General features: G+C 34.7%; 1 protein-coding gene across 1 annotated transcript in view; it reads right to left on the reverse strand.

Annotated features, from left to right (window-relative positions):
* Positions 1–24,201, reverse strand: part of LOC140445874 (serine protease gd-like) — a 57,845-nt gene that overhangs the window by 17,184 nt on the left and 16,460 nt on the right. The window contains exons 3-5 of the mRNA XM_072538278.1: positions 18,051–18,222; positions 13,045–13,185; positions 4,616–4,864 (exon numbers count right to left, since the gene is read on the reverse strand). Of these exons, the coding sequence (XP_072394379.1) occupies positions 4,616–4,864; positions 13,045–13,185; positions 18,051–18,222 (562 nt within the window). The remainder of the gene's footprint in view (positions 1–4,615; positions 4,865–13,044; positions 13,186–18,050; positions 18,223–24,201) is intronic.

Here is a 24,201-nt window from a genome sequence, read left to right on the forward strand (position 1 = left end):
TGTCTTTAATTTTAGGTTGATTCTAGATGCCAGTAAATTGTGATCAGTGGCTGCGTCGGCACTTGGATATGTCTTAGTACATTTACATGAGTTTCGAAATCTATTGTTAATCATGATATAATCTATTTGGTTACGCATTACACTACCATGGCCATCTCTCGGTGATATCCATGTATAGAGACGTCTTTTTGGTTGTTTAAAACATGTGTTGGTGATAACAAAGTTTTCCTCTTGGCAGAACTCTACCAATCTATCACCTCTTTCGTTTCTTTCCCTAAGACCGAATCCTCCGGTAACTCCGGGAGTTATGTCTTCTCCTACTTTAGGGTTGAAGTCTCCCATTATTACACAAATTTCGTGTTTTTTTGTGTTATTTAGTGCTTGCTTTAATACATGGTAAAATTAATTAATTTCGTTGTCTGTACTGTTACTTGTAGGAGCGTATACTTTCATTGGACCTAACCAATTGGACTAGGTTAAATAACTTGGGATAGACTTTGACGTCTATACCTCATTTAGACCTGTAGCTATCGCAGTTCTTATTCCTTTAGGTTTTACTTCTAGCCTTGTTATTTTCAGTTCTTAGTCACTGTTCACAGACTCGTTACTTGCACGTCGATAATAATAATGTCGAATTTATCAGTTGTTCTACATAATTTTTCCAAATTCTTAATTTGATTTCTGTAGTCACAATATAGGTGTTGTTTTTTGGTCAATAATGTATTTTCCTTGTGAGCATTTCTCTCTCTCCGGCCCTGATCTCCTGATACCCTCGGAGGGAGTTTAGACGTGATCGTGATGTACATTGTCCGTCCTGGATAGCCTTGCTGGAGAGCCGTTTGCTGATCTTAAGCTCAGTTAAAATTGAATTATTTGTCCTATGGTCGGTCCAAGGAATTCGTAACATTCTTCTTTACCAGAACATTTTAGTGTCTGAGGATGCAAGATTCACATCCGTATGTCAGTATTGGGAATATTAAGCAGTTAATCAACCTCATTTTTAAAATTCGTGAAATTTGATTCCTTATTTTAGGCATTTTTCTTACGTGGACATTTGTTAGATCACATCTATGTTTTATTTTTTCCTGTAGTGATCCTGTGTCTGTAATTAATGGTCCCAGATCTAAGTATGAACTGACAACCTCAAACCGGTCAATCGTGGTTATGTATGGATGATTGTTATGTAATCTATCCACTATCATGATCTTTGTATTTAATATACCAAATATTTGACTTTCAATCAATCGTATGAGATCAATTAACTCTCCTTTATTTGCAAGAAGGGCTTTGTCATCTGCAAAAGGTAGGATATTTATTTTTCGGTCATTTATTGAGATGTTTTTTTCACATTCTTCAAGCGGTCATCTTATAACATGGTCCCCATATATATTAAAATTTTATGGAGACAGTGTACATCCTTTCCTGACACCTTGTTCTGGGTGGAATTAGCACTTTAATTATTTCAGTAGTGTGTTCGTAGAAGAAGCGGATTTTCTTCTGCAAATATTTATATTGTCTTGTTTTCTTGTTTTTGTATTTTCCAATTAGTAACCACTTGTTATTTATCCTATTTTATATTTGTTGTTTTTATATAGTTATTCTTAACTTATTGTTTAATAAATTAAAAAAATATATTAAAAACATACTTTGTAAAATATCTACTTAAGGGTGTATTTCAATTCATATTATTCTTATTAATGTACTATATTTATTGGAGATCTGGAGGGATTAGGAAATGCCGAAAGGTCTTAATCCCAATGAAAGAAAAACCCAAATCTGCAACCTCCACGTGGTAGAAGATGGGCAACATCTATCTATAGATGGCCAATGCATTAAATAGATATCTCTTGTCAATTATCATGGCTATTATAAGTGACAATTTCACAACTACTAATCATGGACATCGGATACCAAGATCCGGCAGGGGAGGCAATTCTCAGTTAGACCGCGGGGACTCCCAGTTCGCCAACATGCGAAAACCCCGCGTCAGGCACAAAAATATAAACGAACTGCAGATAGGTACCTGGAATGTGAAGTCTGTATATGAAGCAGGGAAGATTCACAATATAATACATGAGATGAGGCGACTTAAAGTCAATATAATGGGAGTAAGCGAGACATCTGGCGAAATCGAAGTCGACGGTGCCAAAATATACTACTCAGGAAATGAAGATATTCACCACTATAATGGAGTCGCAATAGTGGTTGATCGCAGTTTTTGCCAGGCTGTAACTTGTTTTGTTCCTACATCGGATAGAGTGTTAATGATCACAGCCCAAACAGCGCACAGAACCCTTAATATCTTACAGGTGTACGCCCCCACTGCAGATAAAGATGAAAATGAAATAGAAGAGTTTTACAATGACATTAAAAAAGCACTAGACAGCACCAATAATAGAGATATAACAATAACAATGGGGGATTTTAATGCCAAATTAGAAAAAGGCAATTAAAGATACGCTGAGTGGTTACAAAATCGATGAAGCTAAGACTCGATGGATGACAGATGAGATCCGGCAACTAATGGACAAAAGATGATCATACAAAAACAAAAATGTAAACGAATACAAAGCCACACACAAGGAGATCAGGATAAAAATACGGGCATCTAAAGAGAAGTGGTACAACGACAAATGTTTAGAGATAGAAGAACTCCAGAGAAATCATGACAGTTTTGAATTGCTCAAAAAAATTAAAGAATTAGCAGGTATAAGACGGTCCAACAATAGTAACACCCTGGTTGATACGAATGGTAAAATAATATCTGATATCAAAGGCAAACTAAACAGATAGAGAGAATACGTACAAGAATTGCTTAAGGATGACAGGACAAAACAAGATAGCATGAACGATGATATAGGTCCAAATATAATTAAGGATGAAATAATACATGCAATAAATCTGGCAAAATCTAATAAAACTGCGGGGCCTGACACAATTCCAACTGAAATAATTAAATTAATATCAGAAGATCAGATCAATGTATTAGCAGACTTATATAATACGGGTATTATTCCGAGAGATTGGCTCAAATCAACATTTATTACATTACCAAAAAAACCTAATGCAAAGGAATGTAATGAGCACCGTATAATTAGTCTAATGAGTCACACACTAAAAATATTCTTAAAAATTGTCCATTTAAGAATGTTCAGAAAAGTGAAGCAAGATATTACTGAAACCCAATTTGGATTTAAAAATGCCATGGGTACACGAGAGGCATTATTTGGATTTAACGTCCTCATGCAAAGATGTATGGATGTAAACCAACCACTCTATGTTTGTTCTATTGATTACAATAAGGCGTTCGATAAGGTCCGACACAACCGTCATATACAGTTACTTAAAGATAAACACATTGACAAAAAAGACTTAAGAATAATAACTCATCTCTACTTTAACCAAACAGCAAAAGTCAGGGTAGGCAAAGAACTTTCGGAGGAAGTAGAGATAAAAGAGGCATAAGGCAAGGTTGCATACTCTCCCCCTTATTGTTCAATCTATATTCGAAAGAAATAATTAAAAAATCACTCAAAAATGTAACAATTGGAATAAAAGTCAACGGCAGACCCATCAACAACATCAGATATGCCGATGATACTATACTAATTGCAGAGAATATACAAGATCTACAGACACTTTTAGATAATCTAGTAAATGCTAGTAAGGAAAGCGGACTAACGCTTATTGCTAATAAAACAAAATTTATGACAATTTCCAAAACATAACAACAAGACATTTTAAACATAAGAGGGGTTCCAATAGAAAAAGTAAAAAATACAGATATCTTGGTACAATTATTAATGAAAATAACGAGTATACAGAAGAAATGAAAATGAAAATTGGACAAGCTAGAGCAACATTTAATAAGATGAAAGAAGTATTATGCAGTAGAGACCTTAGTTTACAACTTAAAATAAGAATATTACGTTCATATGTGTTTTCGGTGGTGCTGTATGGGGTGGAGGCCTGGACATTAAAGAAAGAGGTGTGTGATCGACTTGAAGCATTCGAGATCTGAACCTACCGAAGAATATTAAAAATAAGTTGGATAGACCGAATAACAAATGTTGAAGTCCTCAGAAAGATAACAAAGGAAATGGAAATCGTGAATACGATTAAGATAAGAAAGTTACAATATCTCGGTCACGTTATGAGAGGGGATAAATATGTGTTGCTACACACCATAATGCAGGGAAAACGAAATATTGGAAGAAGACGCATCTCCTGGCTCAACAATTTGAGAAAGTGGTATACTTACAGTTCCGTCGACTTGTTCAGAGCTGCAATCTCAAAAGTAAAAATAGCTGTGATGATTACCAACCTCCTTAAAGGAGACGGTACCTAAAGGAGAAGATTTATTGGAAATAAATTACAATATCGATTAAACGGTTCAAAATTTGATTTCCACGTCGGATTTTGAGATTCATTTTCTAAGTGGAAATCGAAACATAAAAATAAACGTATTTTTAACTAAAATTGCAATTAAATGTGTTAAAGATAGTAAATAAACACAAGAAAAAAATCTTTAAAAAGATTTTACGCTATGTGTAAATTTACATACGTCCAAAGTCAAATGAAAAATGAAATAAATAAACATAATAACTGTACTTACTGTGAATAATACTGCCCGTGTTCGGTTTTTGTCCATTATTTCCAGTATTATAAATATTGTCATTAGTGAAAAATGGATTTCCCTTGTAAACATCTGAAGGACTTTCAGTAACTGGTTGTTGTTGTGGTTTTGGTTGAAAATTAAATTGGTTCGGCGGTAGCGTGGGATTGAAGTTAAATTTGTTTTTGTCAGTGTATGTTGGTCGCTTTGTGTTTCCGTATTGGTCTATTTCGTAGAAATGAAACGAAGCTGTAAATACATTTTCTATTTTAGTCAGTATATTATACTAAGGCTTAAACAATATTTTATTTGACATTAACATATGAAATTGTGTTCTCGGGGATGTTAACTTTTGAGAGAATCCTAATCAAGAGAAGATTTTAATCCACATGGTCAATACAACTAAAGATATAAAGTAATAAAATGTAGAAGTATGTTCTGGATTTCGAAATTATATTGGAGATGATATATTGAAATTGGCAACATCATTAGATATAGCTAATATTAAAACAAGTTGGCGAAATAAAGCAAGTCAACCTATAATAAATATATAAAATGAACAAAATCATTCTCATATCAACTATTTAGTTCATATCGAAACATTAAACCGAGCAAACGATTAAATGTCTCCTCTTATCAACGTCCGGTTCTCGAATTGAACAGATAAATGTTATTGTAAAGTAACGAATCAACACAAACACCAGGTATGAATAATATACAAATATACCAGCAAACAACATCTTTCACCAATATGATATTTCCCCAAATCAAGAGCAATTTATAAATTAAATCAAGACATGCATTACCATCCATTCAATGGCACTACAGCCCAAATCGGGCCTTGGCCTCCTTCAATAAGCTTCTCCAATCATTTCGATTTACCGCTGTTCTTTTCCATAAACGCGTTCCCAGGCAGTTCCTGGGATCCTCATCGACTTCGTCTTCCCATCTCTTTTTATGTCTTTCAACAGGTCTTTTTCCCTGCATTCTTGCATTTAGTAATTTTCTGGGGATTGTATTCTCATGCATGCGGACCACGTGCTCTGCCCACCGTAATCTCTGCAGTTTAGTGTATTGTGCTAGAGTTGGTTCGCTATATTGCTCGTATATTTCTCTATTATACCTAATTCGCCAGTTGTTGTTTTTACTTATTGGACAATAAAGTGTTGTTGCGCCGGTCTATTTGATCTGGTTTGTATGAGTAGTTTTGTTTTATTTGTATTTATTGCTAGCCCTACTGCTTCTGCACTCTATTTCAACTCAACGTAGGTTTCTTCCGCTGCATTCACTGTTCTGCTCATTATGTTTATATCATCTGCGTATGCTGCTAATTGGGATGATTTGTTTGTAATTATGTCATTTCCACTCACCGTCAACCGTCTAATTATATGTTCAAGAACAAGATTAAAGAGCGTTGGAGCCAGTCCATCGCCTTGTTTCAGTCCTTGCGTTATCGTAAACGCATCAGTGATCTGTCCCTGAATACATACATGTGCTTTTGTTTCTGTCATTGTCATTTGCACTAGTCGTATTAATTTTGATGGTATGCCAAATTCTTCTAATATATTAGGTAGAATTGTTCTATCTATTGAATCATAGGCTTGTTTAAAATCTACAAAGAGATTGTAAACGTCCATGTCATATTCCCATGCTCTGGCCAGTATTTGTTTAACTGTAAGTAGTTGGTCAATGGTAGATCTATTTTGTCTAAACCCTGCTTGATATTCCCCGATGATTTTTTTCGTGAGAGGTTGGAGTCTTCGATTAATGATGTTTGTGAGTATTTTGTATCCCGAACAAAGTAAAAAGATGCCTCTATAATTCTGACACAACAAGTTGTCTCCTTTTTTATGAATAGGGTAGATTATACTTTTCTTCCATTGTTGGGGGATTTCTTCTTCTATCCATATCTCTCGTATTAGCTGGTACATCTGTTGTGTCAAATTCCTTCCTCCTTGCTTGAGTAGTTCTGCCGATATTTTATCTATTTCAGGTGCTTTATGACTTTTTTGTATGTGGATTGCCATTTGGACCTCCTCTAGCGTTGGGGTCCAGTTAATTCATTTTCTTCTCCATCTTCCCCCAGTTCTTGTTGTTGTATCTCCTGCCGTGCCTGCTGCTGCGTCTGTTGTTGTAATGTAATTGTAATTGTGTCCCTTTGCTTAGTAATTCCTTAAAATATGTCATCCAGGTTCTCTTAATTTCGTCCATACCGCTAATGATTTCACCCTTCTTATTTTTGCAAAGACTAGTCTTCGGTTTGTATCCCTGTCTTAGATATTTGATAAATTGGTATGCACTACGTGTTTCGTTTTCCTTAAACTCCCTCTCTATGTTTAGTATCCGTTGATTTTTGTACTTTCTCTTTTTCTGCATGCACAGTTTATCTGCTCTTCGTCTTTTGTTCTTAAGTTCTGTTTTTCTTTCTCTAGTACGTCTAAGTATATAATTCTTATGTGCTTCATTTCTTTCCTGTATAGCTTGTTTGCATTCTTCATCGAGCATGTTTCTTCTCTCCGTTGTGTCTTTGTTCCTAGGACTCCTTTCGCTGTGTTGAGTATGATATTGCTTATTTTGTTTCATTGGTTTTCTATTGTGGAGTCTGCTCTGTTTTCTTCGAGTAATTTTTCATCCACTGTTCTCTCAAATCTTTCTTGTACCTCAGAGACTTTTAGGTTATCTAAGTTTAGTTTTTCTTGTTTTGGATATTTTTAGTTTGTCGACTGATTTTGCATCTAAACCGTATCTGTACTAGCAGATGGTCTGAGTCACAGCTTGCACCACGTCTGCTTTTTACATCTAATATACTCGTCGCCATTCTTTTTTTAGCCAGTATATGGTCTATTTGATTGATTGTATTTCCGTCAGGTGATATCCAGTTGCCCTTGTGTATGTCCCGATGTAGGAAGCATGTCGAATTGGTAATCATATTCTTTCCAGCTGCAAAATCTATTAGAAACAGACCATTCTCATTTGTGTCTCTATACAAACTATGTTTTCCTATTACCCCTATGTACTTCTCTTCTTTTCCGATCTTGGCGTTTGTGTCGCCTATCACAATTTTATGTCATTTCTTGGTATTGAGTCATAAATTTGTTATAGATCTTGATAAAAGGCTACCTTATTGTCTTCTTCCTGTTCATTTGTGGGACAGTGTACATTTATAAGGGTTATGTTTTTAATAAAAAATGCGTTTTTATCCTAAGCTTGCAGATTCTTTCATTAATGGCTTGAAAGTCTGTTATCCGGTGCTTCATTTTATTATCTACGATAAAGGCTACTCCAAATTCTTTATTTCCTTCATCTTTACCGCTATACAGTATAGTGTGTGTTTTAGTGTCCCATATACCTTTTCCCAACCATTTAGTTTCTTGTACTGCAGTGATTCCTATTTTATATCTTTTCAATTCAATTCGTGTAGAAGGATCATCTGTGTTTCTGGTCTATTGAGCGTTCAGACATTCCATGTTCCAAGAAATGCATTACACAATACCAAAATTAATAACAGAAATGGCCAGAAATTCGACAGACTGTCATTAACAAGCGATGACTAACCTGAAACTGCGAATGTGTGAACTCATGGCAAGTCTTTAAAACTACAAACCCAGGTAAATCAGATCAAATATGAAAACAGACAAAGAAGACTCGAACTTTCGAACAAATATTATAACCTAACGAATATAAACGAAAATCAAACCAATCAAAGTGAAACAGCACCAAGAAAACCTAAATCACCACCAATATTTGTTTATGGTGTAAGCGACTTTCCAGAAATGAGAAAGAAATTAACAGAAATAGCTGAATAATACGAAACCAAGACCATAGCAAATAATGCAGTATAAATACAGTCTAAAGTTGTAGCGACTCAGAAACATACCAAAAATTATCAAGATATATGAGAGAACAGCATAACATTATTTATCATATATATCAACCAAAGAAATAAAAAGCATACAGAGTCGTAATTAAGTATCTTCACAATTTACATGCAACAGAAGATATCAAAGAACTACTGACAAAACTGGGTCACAAGGTAAAAAACCTCAATATTATTAAACGTGGGATTACAAAAGAGCCCGTAAAAACCTTGAACCATCAGACAATAACCAAGATATTTTTAGAATTCAGAAATTACAACACTGCAATGTACAAATTGAACTACCCATAAAAAACACAAATATGGCCATTTAAAAACATATTGCTCCATAAAATAATGTCACCTTTACATTCAATAAAAAACCACCCCTCACCCTCAATTTTAACTAACATAAATAATATTGGCACCTTTTGTACCATACCTGATGTAAGGTTTGGTTAAATTAGTAGTTTTACAATTTGTAATTTTTTTAGCTTCGTAAAGATTGTACTTTACCGGTGACCTGACGATGGCTAGAAATCTATAGTGGTCAAAACCGGTCGTGGTTTACTAAACAAATATATTGTGAATAAGTCTGTTATTTATTTCCACTACCCAGTGTGACGTAAGTATTCCAAAGAATGGTGGTTCATCATTCAATCTTCGCTTATCCACTGCTGGACATAGATCTCCCTCATAATTTTCCATCTATTTCGATCTTGTGCCTCTTGCATCCAATCTATTATCTGTCATTCGAGCCACGTGACCTGCCCAGTTCCATTTCAGTGTTGCTACTCTCTCTACTGCATCAGTCACTCCTGTTCTTTGTCGTAGCTGGCGATTTGGGATCTTGTCTCGTAGTGAAACGCCCAACATAGCACGCTCCATCGCCCTTTGACACACACGGATCTTTTGAACTGTTCTCCTTGTCATGGTCAACGTTTCCGCACCGTAAGTTAACACTGGCAAAACACACTGATTAAACGTTTTTCTTTTAAGGCATGTTGGTATATCAGACGATTTGAAAATATGGTTCAGCTTGCCGAAGGCTGCCCAAGTCAGTCTTATACGACGGAGAAGCTCAACGGTTTGGTTATCTTTTCCTATACGAATCTCATGACCTAGGTATTTATAGGCCATTACCTGGTCTATGGATCTTGTTCCTACGCATATATCTTCGCTGACTACAAGATTTGTCATCATCTGGGTTTTAGCTATATTTATTTTCAATCCTCCTTCTAGCGAGGAAAGGTAGAGCTGATTTAAAAGTTCTTTGGCCTCATCTATCCTATCAGCTATTAATACAATATCATATGCAAACCTTAGATGGCTAAGCTTTTCTCCGTTTATGTTTATTCCCTTGTCGGTCAGTTTTGCCCTTTTACATATATATTCCAAAAGCGTAGTGAACAGTTTCGGCGATATGGTGTCCCCCTGGCGTACTCCACGTTGTATCAGGAATTTCTGGGTTTGACGATCACCCACTCTAACACTGGCTGTTGCGTTTTGGTATATGGGTTTAATTATATTTATATACCGATAGTCAATTCGGCATTCTGTCAAGGCTTCCAACATTTTTTGTTGATTTACGGTGTCGAATGCCTTTTCATAGTCGACAAATATTAAAGCTAGTGGTTTATTATATTCAGTGCATTTTTCTATAAGATTTTTTATTACCATTAGGTGATCGTTTGTTCCATAGGCTTTTCTAAAACCAGTCTGTTCTAGGTGCTGATAAAATTCAAATTTATTTTCTAGTCGTTTCGTAATTATTTTTGTAAATAGTTTATAAATATATGAAACTAGACTATGAAGAGTAGAAGTGAAGGATTAGAAGTATGGTGGTATTATTTGCTTAATTTTAAAAAGAAAGCCTTTATGCCAAACTTTATCAAAAGCTTGACTTACATCTTGTGATACCATTGGGCAATATTAATCTTCTTCTAATGCGAAGTTGATTTTCTGGGTTAGTCGGTGGTATTGCTCGATAGTTGAGTGTGCTCGTCGAAATCCAAACTGATAATCTGCGATCCAGTCTGCGCCTGTAAAGTCTTTATCTATTCTTTTTATTAAAAGTGTTTCTAGTAATTTGGAAATTGTTGATAACAGACTAATAGCTTGATAAGATGAGACTTCACTGGGATCATTTTCTGGTTTTGGGAATATAAGTATTTCTGCACTTTTTAGATTGTTAGGCAATAATTTTATACCTTAATGTTGCGTTAAATATATATATATATATATATATATATATATATATATATATATATATATATATATATATATATATATATATATATATATATAATAATTACTATACCCTTTTGGGACAATTCTTTTAGCATTTTTGATGTTATTTGGTCTATTCCTGGTGAGTTCTTGATATTTAGTCTCAAGATTTCGTCTTAAGTTCAGTTAATGATCATCTACTACAAATTATTAAAACACTTATAGAAAAGGGCACAGAATACAACCATCCTATCTTTCTTATAATCGTAAACTATGAAAAGGCATTTGATATTATAGATTATCATAAAACGCTTCGAGAATTGGCTGACTGCGGCATCGACTACCGATATATTGCCTTGATTAAGAGTATCTAAGAAACTAGTACAGCGTGTATCCGACTTCATGAAAATACCAAAAAGTTCCGAATAAAACGTGGAATTAGACAGGGTGATACTATCTACTCGAAATTGTCTACAGCTGTTCTCGAATATAGTTCAAGCAACTGGCAGAAGAGGATAATACGGAAATTATTATAAATTTAAACTACCTAAGATATGCCGACGACCTCGCTATAATATCTGATAGAGTTGATAAAGCTACAAAAATTCTGAAAACGCTCTATGAAGCATTAAAAACAATTTGGTCTTAAAATTAACATTTCCAAGACAAAATTTTTGACCAACCTTGTAGTCAGTGAGAAAATTCAGATTGAAAGCCATAGCATCGACCAACTAATTAGGACATGAGATTCGCTTAAGCCGATATAATCAGACAACTGAAATACAAAGAAAGGTAGGTCTCAAATGGGCTGCCTTCTCGACATTTTTATGTCTTAATTATCCAGTTTGTTTAAAAAGAAACGTTTTTAACCAATGTGTTTTACCGGTCCTTACATATGGTGCAGAAACACTCGCTTTGACAAAAGGAACAATAAATAAAATAAGAGTTACACAAAACGCTATCGAAAGATCAATGTTAGTTACCAAACCTAGAAATAGAAAGAAGAATATGAGTCACGGATGCAGTTGAAAAAATAGCCATGGCTAAATGGGCTTATGCCAGACGTTGTCAGACTGATGATTGATAGATGGACCAGAAAGATTCTTGAATGGCGACCAAGACAAGAGCCGTATAGATACAGAGGACGGCCACTGACTAGATGGACGGATGGTATAAAGCGAATCACCACAAATTGTATGCAAGAAGCTCAAGATTGAAATCCGTGGTAAATTTTATGGGAGGCGTACGTTCAGCAGTGGAAAAATTTACGCTAGTTAATGATGGTTGTTAAAACAAGGTTCATGCCTCTTCCTATCTCGAGGAGCCCTATTTAGTAGGATATCGTGTTTAACGTTATCAAAAGCTTTTTGATAATCTATGAAATATACAAAAACATCTGGGCGTTGGTCGTAGCACTTTTGAATTAATAGTTTGACTGAAAACAAAACCTCTCTTGTACCTAATCTTTTCAAAAAACCAAATTGTGTCTTTTCGCTATTTTCTTTACATTTCGAGTATATTCGAGAGTCTATACTTAAAAAAAATACTTTCAGAGCATGACTCATACGATGAGTCGATAGTCACTACAGTTTTTAGGATGTACCTTTTTCGGAATTGTTACAAAAGTTGATTTTAACCAGTCAGTTGGAATTTTGCCTAAATCATATATTTGGTTGAACAAATACGTGAGATGCTTAGGCCGAATATTTCAAGAATATCTGCAAACACATTATCATGATCCGGACTGTTTCGATTCTTCATTGCATTCAGAGCTTCTTGAACCTTAGATTCAAGAATTTAGTGTCCAGACCATTCTTACCAGTTGCCAGGTTTTCTAGCATCTCTCTGGTGTTCAAACAATACTTGAGCATATCTTTTGCATACGTTGCATAGCTCTACCGGATCCAAGATCAACTTTCCATTATGTTTCAAGGATGTTGTTGATGCTTTTTTTGTGATACCAGTAATATTATCTTTTATATGGTTTCATATACCATTCGGACATTAAAATTATGGATTGTTGCTTGCACATAGTTCTGTCAGTTCTGATTCAATTTTGTCTATAATTGTTGGTTCCCATAATCTATCAATGTTATATCCCAACGTTTTTATTGATTTGTATCGATAGTATTGTGAGTTTAAATTAAAAATCAGCAATTAAAGGCTAATGTAGTATATTTAAAAGACATAAAGGTGCATATCCACCAAATTCTCCATCAGACTTTATAGTAATTTCAAGAGTTACTTTATCGTATGCTTGTTAATTTTTAGCAAAGCAATTTTTAAAACTAAACTTTAGCTCTTTCTAAAAACACAATTAAATAAATATAAATAAGCCACTTACCGTCAGGTGGTTCTCCTGCAGGATAGTTATTGACTGGTATAAGATTATTTTCTGGGGCTATATTTGAACTCGACAGTGGTGAAATATTAATCCTCAAAGTATGTTGCAGGTTCACAGTCGTTATAAAAGGCACTGAGTTCACTAGAAAACAAAATACACAAAGAATCACTGGCATGTTAATAATATGGCGTCGGTATTGCACTTTATATCACACTGGATGGGTAGTAACATCTAATAGGTACAATAACTAGATCTATTATTAAAAATTATAGACAGGTAACAATTTCTAGTAGTAAAAAAACTTGACCGGCTTGAAGGTTATTATGAAACACATCCTAGTTTGAGGAAGAGTCGATAAATAAACCAACTGCACTGAACATGTATAAATATTATAACTTTCTAAATGAATTTTTAATGAGCGTTTTTCTAAATGCCGGATTACGTGCAAAATTACAATACAACCCAAAAACAGGTAGTTAAAGAGAGCCTTTGTTGCTAATGATAATGATTTTTTGGAACAACAATATGGAATTGGACAAAAAATTATAGACGTAGTATCTATAGTTTCTAATCGGTAGGTATTGGTCAATATATTGACTTCAAAACAGATAAACAGTTACTCAAATAGAAAGTACATAATGATATATATATATATATATATATATATATATATATATATATATATATATATATATATATATATATATATGTATATATATATATATATATATATATATATATATATATACATATATTAAAACTAAAATCTTAGGAAAATGCACGCAGGAGTGAGATTAAGAATCAAAGGAATATGAAACCAAATTAATTCAGTCTCATTTAAAGACATGGAAAATACTCCCAAACAAATAATGAGAATAATGAATTTATATAATCAATATACGATTCAAAAATAACGTGACATGGGTGACCGTTTATTCTTGTCGGACATTGTCTCAGACTATTTTACAATCTTCTAGTAGAAGACTTTAATTTTAGGAGAAACTAATCAATCTCAAAAAAATATAAAGATGATACATCAAGGTTTTGGGGTAAAATAACACTAACGAAAAACTTAAAACTGAAATAGAGACAAACTTTGAAACACATAAAAACATATATAAATATAAACCAACTGAGAAACAAGTTGTAGAAGAACTACATTTAAAAAACACAGTACAGTGGTGGCCTGAACATTGTCTAGAAGAATAATGTCAAGACGCAGGGAGGTAAGATAAGTCATTTATTGTCTATAAGTTTAAGCAAATTACAGGATGTTTCTGATTTTGTTGTTATATTGGGCATTAAATCTGATCCTTGGTTTAATACCCCAGTTTTTAGTGTAATTGGAGGTTCCGTATTGTTATCTTTTTTTCTTGATCTATATAACTGTGTAGAACTCTTCGACTATTCTTAATATTTCATCTCTGTTCGTTGTTTCTTCTCCAGTTCTATTGCCTGTTTTGCTTTTACTACATTGTAGTTAGTTATGTCTTTTCTTATTGCCTTTGTGATTGTCTTATTTATCTGATTTATCGCTTCTTTGCTTGTAGTGTTATCTCCTTTCATTTGTCGCCTTAGTTCTATAAGGGTTTTCGTGGGTTAACTCAGTTTTTCATCTTTTTTGCTTCTCGGACAATATTTAGTTTGAGCCTGTTGCATTGTGTTGACTATTTGTTTGTTCAATATATTGATGTCTGCTGTTGTTGTATCTTTCAATGAGTTACCAATATATTTTTCGAACTCCTGAATGTTAGTTGGTTTTGTCTATTTCTTTGGTTGTTTCTTATTTATCATTTTGAGTCTTTCTTTTTCGGTTGATATCGTTATTTTAGCTCTTACTAACATATGATCACTGCTTGTACTAAACTGGTTTAGCACATTTACGTCTTTAAATAATTATTTTTTGTTTGTTAAGAAATAGTCGATTTCGTTCCTTGTTTTTCCATCAGGACTTTCCCATGTCCATCTTCTGTGTTTTTTCTTTTTAGAGAAGCTGTTCATTTGATAGAGATTGTTTTTCAAAAGGAAAGTCAGTAGTTGTTTGCCACTATCATTTCTGCCTTCGCTTCCAAAATTTCCCAATATTATTTCAGAGGGGTCTTCCTTAGTGCCTATTTTGGCGTTGAATCGTTAACAAATCGTTAACAAAATCAGAAATCAAAGAAGCCCTGAAGAAAATGAAAAATAATCGAACCCCGGGTGAAGATGGAATAGTATCAGAAGCACTAAAAATTGGAGGGGATGTATTACTTGAAAAAATTAAACAACTTTTTAATATCTGCCTTCACAGCGCCAATATTCCAACAGACTGGAACAACGGTACTATGATTCTATTACACAAAGCAGGAGACAAAGCAAATTTAGAGAATTTCAGACCAATTAGCCTCCTCAGCCATATATATAAGTTGTTTACGCAAATACTAGTTAAGAGAATGGAAAGAAAATTAGAGACTTATCAACCAAGGGAACAGGCAGGATTCCGAAAAAGTTACGGAACAAATGACCATCTACAAAGTATAAAAACTCTAATAGAGAAAGCAGTGGAATACAATAAACCTCTAGTTCTAATATTTATCGATTTTCACAAAGTCTTTTGACACAGTTGAGCTAAGCAAAATATTACAGGCGCTTAAAGAAAGAAATAGAACTCGTAGATAGATATAAATACCTGGGACATGAAATTATGATCGGCAGGGATAACCAGACTCATAAACTGAAGAGAAGAATCGGCCTTGGGGGGCAGCATTTGGAAAACTGAGAGAAACTTTTAAAAGTAAGCTGCCCACATGTCTAAAGAGAAAGGTATTTGATCAGTGCGTCCTCCCAGTCTTGACGTACGAAGCAGAAACACTTACCTTTACAAAAGCAGCAGCTACCAAACTGAGAGTCACGCAGAGAAGAATGGAGCGGTCCATGTTAGGAATAACTCTGCGAGACAGAATAACCAACGAATACATCAGGAGAAGAACCGGAGTGACTGACATCATCGAGAAGATAGCCAGACTAAAATGGAGATGGGCAGGACACATAGCCAGAATGACAGTTGGGCGATGAACAAAGAGGTTATTGGAATGGAGGCCAAGGGAAGACAAGAGAAGCGTCGGTCGACCACCTACAAGATAGACTGACGATTTAAGAAGACCCAATAAAAACTGGATGAGAGCGCCGCAAGATAGACGGGGTTGAAAACATGAGGAAGAGGCCTATGTTCAGCAGTGGACTCTTGAGGCTGGATGATGATGAGGATGTTTCAGAAAGAAAAAAAATAATCTTGATTCGAAAATAATTGTTCAACGAAGAATGCAGATCTATCAACCAACAAAAAAATAAAGCACATTATATATTTCAGCAGTGCAGAACGAGATTATTTCTGAAAGATTATAAAAACTTTCGACCAGAAGGAAAAAAGAACGAAAACGTTCTAAACGTAATTGTTAACCACCACAATAGAAAAGAATAGATTTTATCAAATGATAAATAGCTGCAAAAAAGAACTAAAACCTAGAATAATAGCCTTCAAAGATAGGAATGATTCTGTAATTAATGATAAGGAACATTAGTCATACTAAACAGATGGGCGAATAATGTTGAAAAACTGCCTAATGGCAATCATAACGATGAGATTAAGGTTCTCATGATTCAAATGAATAAAAATGATCCGTGACTACTCGCTGCCGAAGAAAAAACTAGAGAAGCCATTTTAGAATTGAAAAATAACAAAGTTCCTGGTTTGGATAATCTCCGTGTCGACCTTTCTGAAAACAGCGGTGACATCCTTTTAAAACATATGCCTAAATTAATAACTGAAATCTGGCAACAGAAATAAACACCCAAAGACTGGAAATTAGGCATAGTCTCTACTCCACAAAAAGGGAAGTCCCTACCACATATTTGTGAATTTAAAAGACGCATACGACTTAGTCAATAGATATAAACTTCTCCATGCTATGGTAGATTTCCAAATACCGCCTTCCAACTACCGGTATCTTCTTCAATTGAAGTTGCACTTAAAAGAGCAGCGAACATGGTCAGAATCCAAAATGATTTTTCTAAGACCCTTTCATTGCAAAAATGGACTAAGATAGGGTGATATACTATCGTGTCTTTTATTTAACCTGGCTTTAGTAAAATTAATTCGAGTGTCGCAGATTAATACGAATGACACTTTCTTGACATCTTTAACAAATCGGTACAATTTCGGTGGAGATGCCGTCGACGTCATAGCTAAGTCCACAGAGTCTATAAACGAAGCATTCAAATCCTTAAGGACGTTTGCACTAAGAATGCTATATTGGAATTAGAAAGTCATAAGTTATGCTATATTAGAATTTAGTACGGACAATACTTGAGATTCCCTTGATACTTGACTGATCAGTCACAAATGAGGAGGCACTCAGAAGGATGAAGAAGAACCGAGAAGCACAGACTGTTATGAAATCTCGAAAGTTACAATATTTCAGACACATTATGCGAAATGAATCCAGATATGCCCGCTTACAAGCTCTTCTGCAAGAAAAAATATTTGTAAAGCGAGGTCCAGGAAGAAAAACATCCTGGTTAAAGAACCTGGTTCAACACAATATCTGTGCAGATTTTCCGCGCTGCTGCAGTGAAGATAAATATTGCCATGATGATGGCCAACATTCGTCACGAATAGGCACGTCAAGGAAAAGAATTTAGTAAAAAAATAGAGAAATTAACAAGAATTGGATTTGAAAACACTAGAGTAAAACATAACTGATGGGTATAAACAGTGAAAAATATAAAAACAGCAAACAAATAAGCTTAGACCCAAAGTAAAAATGAAGGCCAAATAAATCATGTACAGACAAAAATGAAGATCTTCGATTTTTGTTATGTAGGAGTGTAATGCTATTGTGTTATGACCTTGAACACAATACTATTAATCAAACGTTTAGTGCAATTGATCACATTCTTATTTCGTAATCGATTTGCACCTAATTTAAATAAATGTACTATTTATAAAAATATTAATTAGCTCTTACTGGGAACTTTGGGTCCGGTACAGATCAAGTTGCCATTGACTACGATCTGTGTAATTTTTGGAGGTATGTTTTGCCAGGATGGAAAATATACGTAATACACCAGTGGACGTCCGTTGGATATGTTAATAGCAGTAGCTTTTGGATTGATCACTTCTATTTTACCATTGTATCCCTAAAAAGTGTTAATGTATTTATACTATTTACATTTTAGTTAATATTAATAGAATAGAAGCTATAGAATCAAAATACCAATCATACGTGTGTTGGAAAAATCAAAAAACGATCTCGAATCTCCACATCTTGTGGTTATTGGCATTAGAAATATTAAAATTGCGATACATTATGATACAAGTGTCGAATATATCAACATAAAAAGGAAAATCACAAATTTATACATACAGTGTGTAAAAGCCAAATGGAATAAATTCATTATTTAGGTTACTGTACATATTTTTAAAAAATCCTAAAACACGTCAAATTTAAATTATAACTTGACATTATTTAACGTGAAAATGCAACCCTTACCTTCAACCCCCTTAGAATGACAGGTACAATCCCCAATTTTTAAAATAGGAAGTATAGGCTTGTGATATATCGTTTGAAAGGTCTTTTCATTCTCCATTAAAAAATGTTGTCGCTTTCAAGTTTATTAAGATTAATTAAGGTAAAATAAATTAAAATCATGTGGTTACCGAAATTCGCTACAATACAATCAAAAACTAAAATGTAATGCAAAACGTAATAAAATGTAGAACACGAAAAAAAAACTATGAATGTTAATGAAGTAGATATTCAAAATGTTCACCGCGAACGTCTTGGCAACATCCTAATCTCAAATAAAACTGTCTTCTAACATTATTTAACATAACAGCCGTGATCGACCTAATCTCAAGCGTTATTCGTTCTTTTAAGTCATTTAAATCAGAAGGTTTAGTTTTGTACACATGGCTCTTCACATATCCCCATAAAAAGAAATCTAATAATGTAAGATCAGGTAATCGCGCTGGCCATTCAATCGATCCTCGCCTCCCTATCCACCGATTGGGAAATATTGTATCGAGGTACTGCCGGACATTAAAATGGTAATGTGGTGGTGCTCCATCCTGCTGAAACCATATCGTATTCGCTGGAATTTGAGGGTTTCCTGGATCAGGATATATATTTGCCAACGTTGGAATGACATTATTTTGAGGTAGTGCCAAATAATTGTTGCCATTCAAGTTGCCCTCAATGAAAAAGGGACCAATGATATTGTTTCCTACAATCCCTGTCCAAACATTATTCTTTTGAGGGTATTGAGTGCGTTCTTCTCTCATCCAGTGAGGATTTTCCGTGGCCCAGTAGCGGCAATTTTGCCGATTAGCATGATCGTTAAGTGAAAAAGTACACTCATCAGAAAACATAACGTCTTCTAATTGGATAATATTGTTATCCAACGTGTCCATCATTTGCTCACAAAAAAAAGTTCTCCTATCAAAATCGTCTTCCATGAGCTACTGAGTAGGTATAATCTTATAGGGACGCAATTTATTTTCTTTTAATATGTTGTCGATGTATGGCTAGCATTGAATGTAGTGGATGCCTGTCTACTCGATGTATGTGGATTTTTCTGAAACTTTAACAACACATCTAATTTGAGTTCATCACTCAGTGCATTGGCAGCTGCTTTTTTTATCTGCCTTACATGACCAGACTCGCGAAACTGCTTCTCTATTTTACTTATTGTTCCTTGGGATATAGACGGTAAATTAGGAAATTTCTAATGAAATAGGAGAGCTTCCTGTTGTGTATGGGTGTTATCTCCGTAACCAATCATTTGTAAAACTGTTATTTTATGCATTTCCGTTAACCTAACCATTTTTCAGAATTGAATTGAACGAACTTTTTATTTAAATTAAAATACTGACAACTTAAATAAAACAATTTACTAATGCGTGTTAAAATAACGTTGCCACGGAAATTATTTAAAGTTTTTTAATGGTTACCATCTAAAAACCACATTGCTATGGTTTTTGTTCACTTTCTCATTATCAAGACCTAAACGGGAAATAAGTTTTGAGTATATTTTAGCGAATTTCGGTAACCACATGATTTTAATTTATTTTATCTTAATTAATCTTAATGAACTTGAAAGCGACAACATTTTTGAATGGAGAATGAAAAGAACTTTCAAACGATATATCACAAGCCTATACTTTCTATTTTAAAAATTGGGGGTTGTACCCGTCATTCTAAGGGGTTGAAGGTAGGGGTTGCATTTTCACGTTAAAGAATGTCAAGTTATAATTTAAATTTGACGTGTTTCGGGATTTTTTATAAATATATACAGTAACCTTCCATTTGGCTTTTACACACTGTATATATATATATATATATATATATATATATATATATATATATATATATATTTATGACTATAATAAAAATATTTTTTTAAACAGGTTTTGTCTGTACCATGTTTGTAATGGTATTATGATAATCCCCTTTCATAGTTTTTCCTCCTCTTTCGTCGATTACATATTTGTCTTGATCTCATATTAATTACTTATTTCTTCTTCTCTTCTATTTTCTCAATTTGAAAGGAAAAAAGATGATTTCGAAACCTTTTGTTGACGCGAATTCCAAACTGGATATTAAAGTAGCAACCATTCCATAAAATAACAAAATTTCTATCAACTTTTGAGAAATATTTGATGATTCTTGTAAAACTAACTAGTAGGTTTTCATTTAAAGAAAGTAAATTACAATTTCCGAGCATAATCACAGCATTAAATTAATTAAATATGCCATTGTGCAAACATTTCACAGTCGTCGATGAATAACAAATAAACCGCAATGAAACGGCTAAAAATGTATGAATTATAAGTGTTTTCCAACAGATGTATCGATAATGGATTTTAAATTAATGATGCACTTTGAAAACATGTAAATTAAAAAAATAGAATTGAATAGTTAGATACATCCTATACCTAATTATAAACGGATATTTGTAAACTACCATGAAATTTGTGGTTATTCTTAAGAAATGAACAGTTTAATCGTCATAATTTGTCTGGAGGAATTTTTCACAAAATTTGTAACTGTTTATAATAATATGTAATTAATATAAATTTTTGTGCATTATTTTTAAAATAGCTTCCTAAAATAGGTGCCAGAACAGTCGAAACAAAGTATCCAGTCTTAAAGAAAAGGAAAAAACGGACACACAAAAATTATAGAGGGATCAACCTATTATGCACAGCCTCAAAACTATTTACACAAATTTTGACAGAGGTGTCACAAGCTGGAATCGATTAAGAAAAGCTAGGATTCCGAAATAATACATCCACCAATATCCATTATCAGACAAATAGGCAGATAGCAAAAAGCTATTGAATATAATAAAGTTGCCTTCATGTACTTCATTGATCTTACGCGAGTCTTTTATACCGCAAGGCTTGCCGATGTTCTGAAACTATTAAAGGAAAGAAGATTAAAACCAAAACCAATTGCAATTATTCTAAAACTGAAGCTGTCCAACAAGATACCAGGCGCAACAGGAATTAGGCAAGGGGATATTCTGCTCAGTCCTATTTAACGTCTTTATGGATCATATCATTAAAGTAATGAAAACCGCGGGAAGAGGTAATAGAATAGGCATTACCGAATTTAAAATAATATACTATACTGATGATGCAGTAATAATATCTAAAGGTGAGGACTATCCAAGGCTACAAAAAACCAAAAAGACGAGCAGAAACAACCAACACTAAGCAACTATGTAGAACGACAGAAATAAAGATCCCAAACCTAATTACTAGAAAAATTCTTAAAGATACAGTAATATCAGGACCCTGTTTAACTTTTACGGGAGAGACCGCATTGATAAAATGGGTAATAATAGACTTTGAAATATGGCAAAGAAAGAGAAACCGAACACCAGTAGACAATCTAGAAGACCTCCCAAAGCACAAGCAGACCATCCTTAAAGTTGGAAATCGGAATCAAAACTTCGACTGCAACTTTAAAAAAACAAAATATTGTCTTAAAATAGCACGGAGAAAAAGAAGATGAAAATAAAATTATCATGAAAAGAGCATTTTTAAATTTACAAATACACAATGCAAATATACGATAAATTGCATACTATACGATATCAAAGAGCTCACAGATGATTGCATAGCCATGAGGAGAAGGATAACGAGGGCCAGGGACAGAGCAGGGATAAACTCTGTTGTCGTCAAGCAAATACAGCTAATCGAAATAAAATAGAAACTGTGTGACAAGCTGGATGTAGATATCATTGATCAGGGATATAAGATCATAATGAAAAAGTTTCATGCGTACCCCTCATATGAAATGCCACAAGACAAAAGGCGTAAGGTACCACAATAACATAACCTGGGTGGCTTTTGGAGCACATGAATGCATTGCTTAAAGCTCAGACATTTCCTGAAGCTTGGAGGATATTAAGGTTGGTACTGATTTCCAAAACTGGGGAGAAATATCGCCTCATATGCCTCCTCTCATGCATCAGAAAGTTGTACGAGAGGATGCTGCGAGGACGGATCGACGACACTATTGAGAGATCAGAAGACCTATCCCCGAGACAATTTAGATTCTGCAAAGGGAAGAGCACAGTTGACGCAATTTTGAGTGTAATTGAGGCATTGCACAATATTGGGGATAAACAGCGCTGGACGGCTCTGCTGCTCTTCGATGTTAGAAATGCATTCAACACTCTGCAGTGAAAAGACGGAGTGTCCTAACTATCTGATGAATGTGATGGCGGAATATCTTTTCAAGAGAAAGATTATAGTTAAAAAGGGCACGCTCGTTAACGTAACGGCTGGAGTTCCACAGGAATTGGTTTTCGGTCCGAAGCTATGGAACCTGGCATATGACGGGGTCATGAACTGCAAATAAGGAGAAAGTATAACCCCCTTCGCTATTGCGGATGATTTCGCTGTACAGATAGTAGCGCCAGACGAGCCAGATCTCCGATTTCGGGTAAAACATACGGGCAACGTCATGAAGGACTGGATAACAGATCATGAATAGAACTCGCAGCAGAGGAGACCCAAGCTATCATTTCAAAAAGTAAACGGACAATACAAGGGCTAAGACTCGAATGTGCAGATGTACAACCAATATCAAAGAAATGCGTCAAATATCTGGGAGTGACGCTATACGAATATGACGAATAGGGAAAGCATATAAGTGTGGTACCCTAGAAGGCAGCGAAGAGTGCGGCTGCGATGGGGAGAGTGATGCTTAACATTGAAGGAGCCAAATCAGAAAGGAGAAGGGCCTGACATAGTGTTTTGCAGTCAATCATCCTTTATGTGGCATCAGTTAGGAGTGAGGCAATAGAGATACCGACCTACAAAGGGCCCATGATACGAGTAGACAGAACGAGTAGCATGCGCCTTCTTCTTCTTCTTAGAGTGCCGTCTCCCTACGGAGGTTGGCAATCATAATGGCTATTTTTATTTTTGAGCGTGCGCCTAGAGGACTATATCTGCTGCGGCGTTGGGTTGTGTTCCTCTGCACGTGTTAGCAGTAGAAAGGAGACATCTTTATGAGAGAAGAGAATATTTGACAGCAGCTATAAAAAAAGAAGAAAGAGAAAGATCAATAGAACGATGGCAAAAAAAGTGAAACAACACGGAAGATGTTGCTCAGCGGACCAAGATAGCGGATCCCGAGCCTAAGGGACTGGATGGGCTGTGGTTACTGGATTACTTCCTGACGCATTTGCTCACAGGACATGGGTGTTTTAGGACACATCTTCATAGATTCAGAAAGACAGATACAGATAAAAAAGTGTAGTCAGCCTTACAGCGGCCATCCTACTTTCGAAGTATTTGTTGGTAAGAGAAAACCAATAAAATATCCGGTAAATGCCTAACTAATAGTGACGAATGGGTCACAGCTGATTTAAAAAGTAAGCCAACTCTGCCAAATAATCTTACATACCTCCTATGCCACGAAGACATAAACGGAGACATAATACGGAGTCTAAACCGTCGCTCGCCGCTCGCCATCAAATCAATTCAGATTTGGAGAACTAAAAAAAGAAACTGAAAATATAAAATGGGACGCTACTACCGAGGAACATCAACGGGCAGAACAGGTCGTATTGGATTTTTAATCAACAAGAAATAGAAAC

This window comes from Diabrotica undecimpunctata, chromosome 7, assembly GCF_040954645.1.
Source record: "Diabrotica undecimpunctata isolate CICGRU chromosome 7, icDiaUnde3, whole genome shotgun sequence".
In the NCBI taxonomy this organism is placed as follows: Eukaryota; Metazoa; Arthropoda; class Insecta; order Coleoptera; family Chrysomelidae; genus Diabrotica; species Diabrotica undecimpunctata.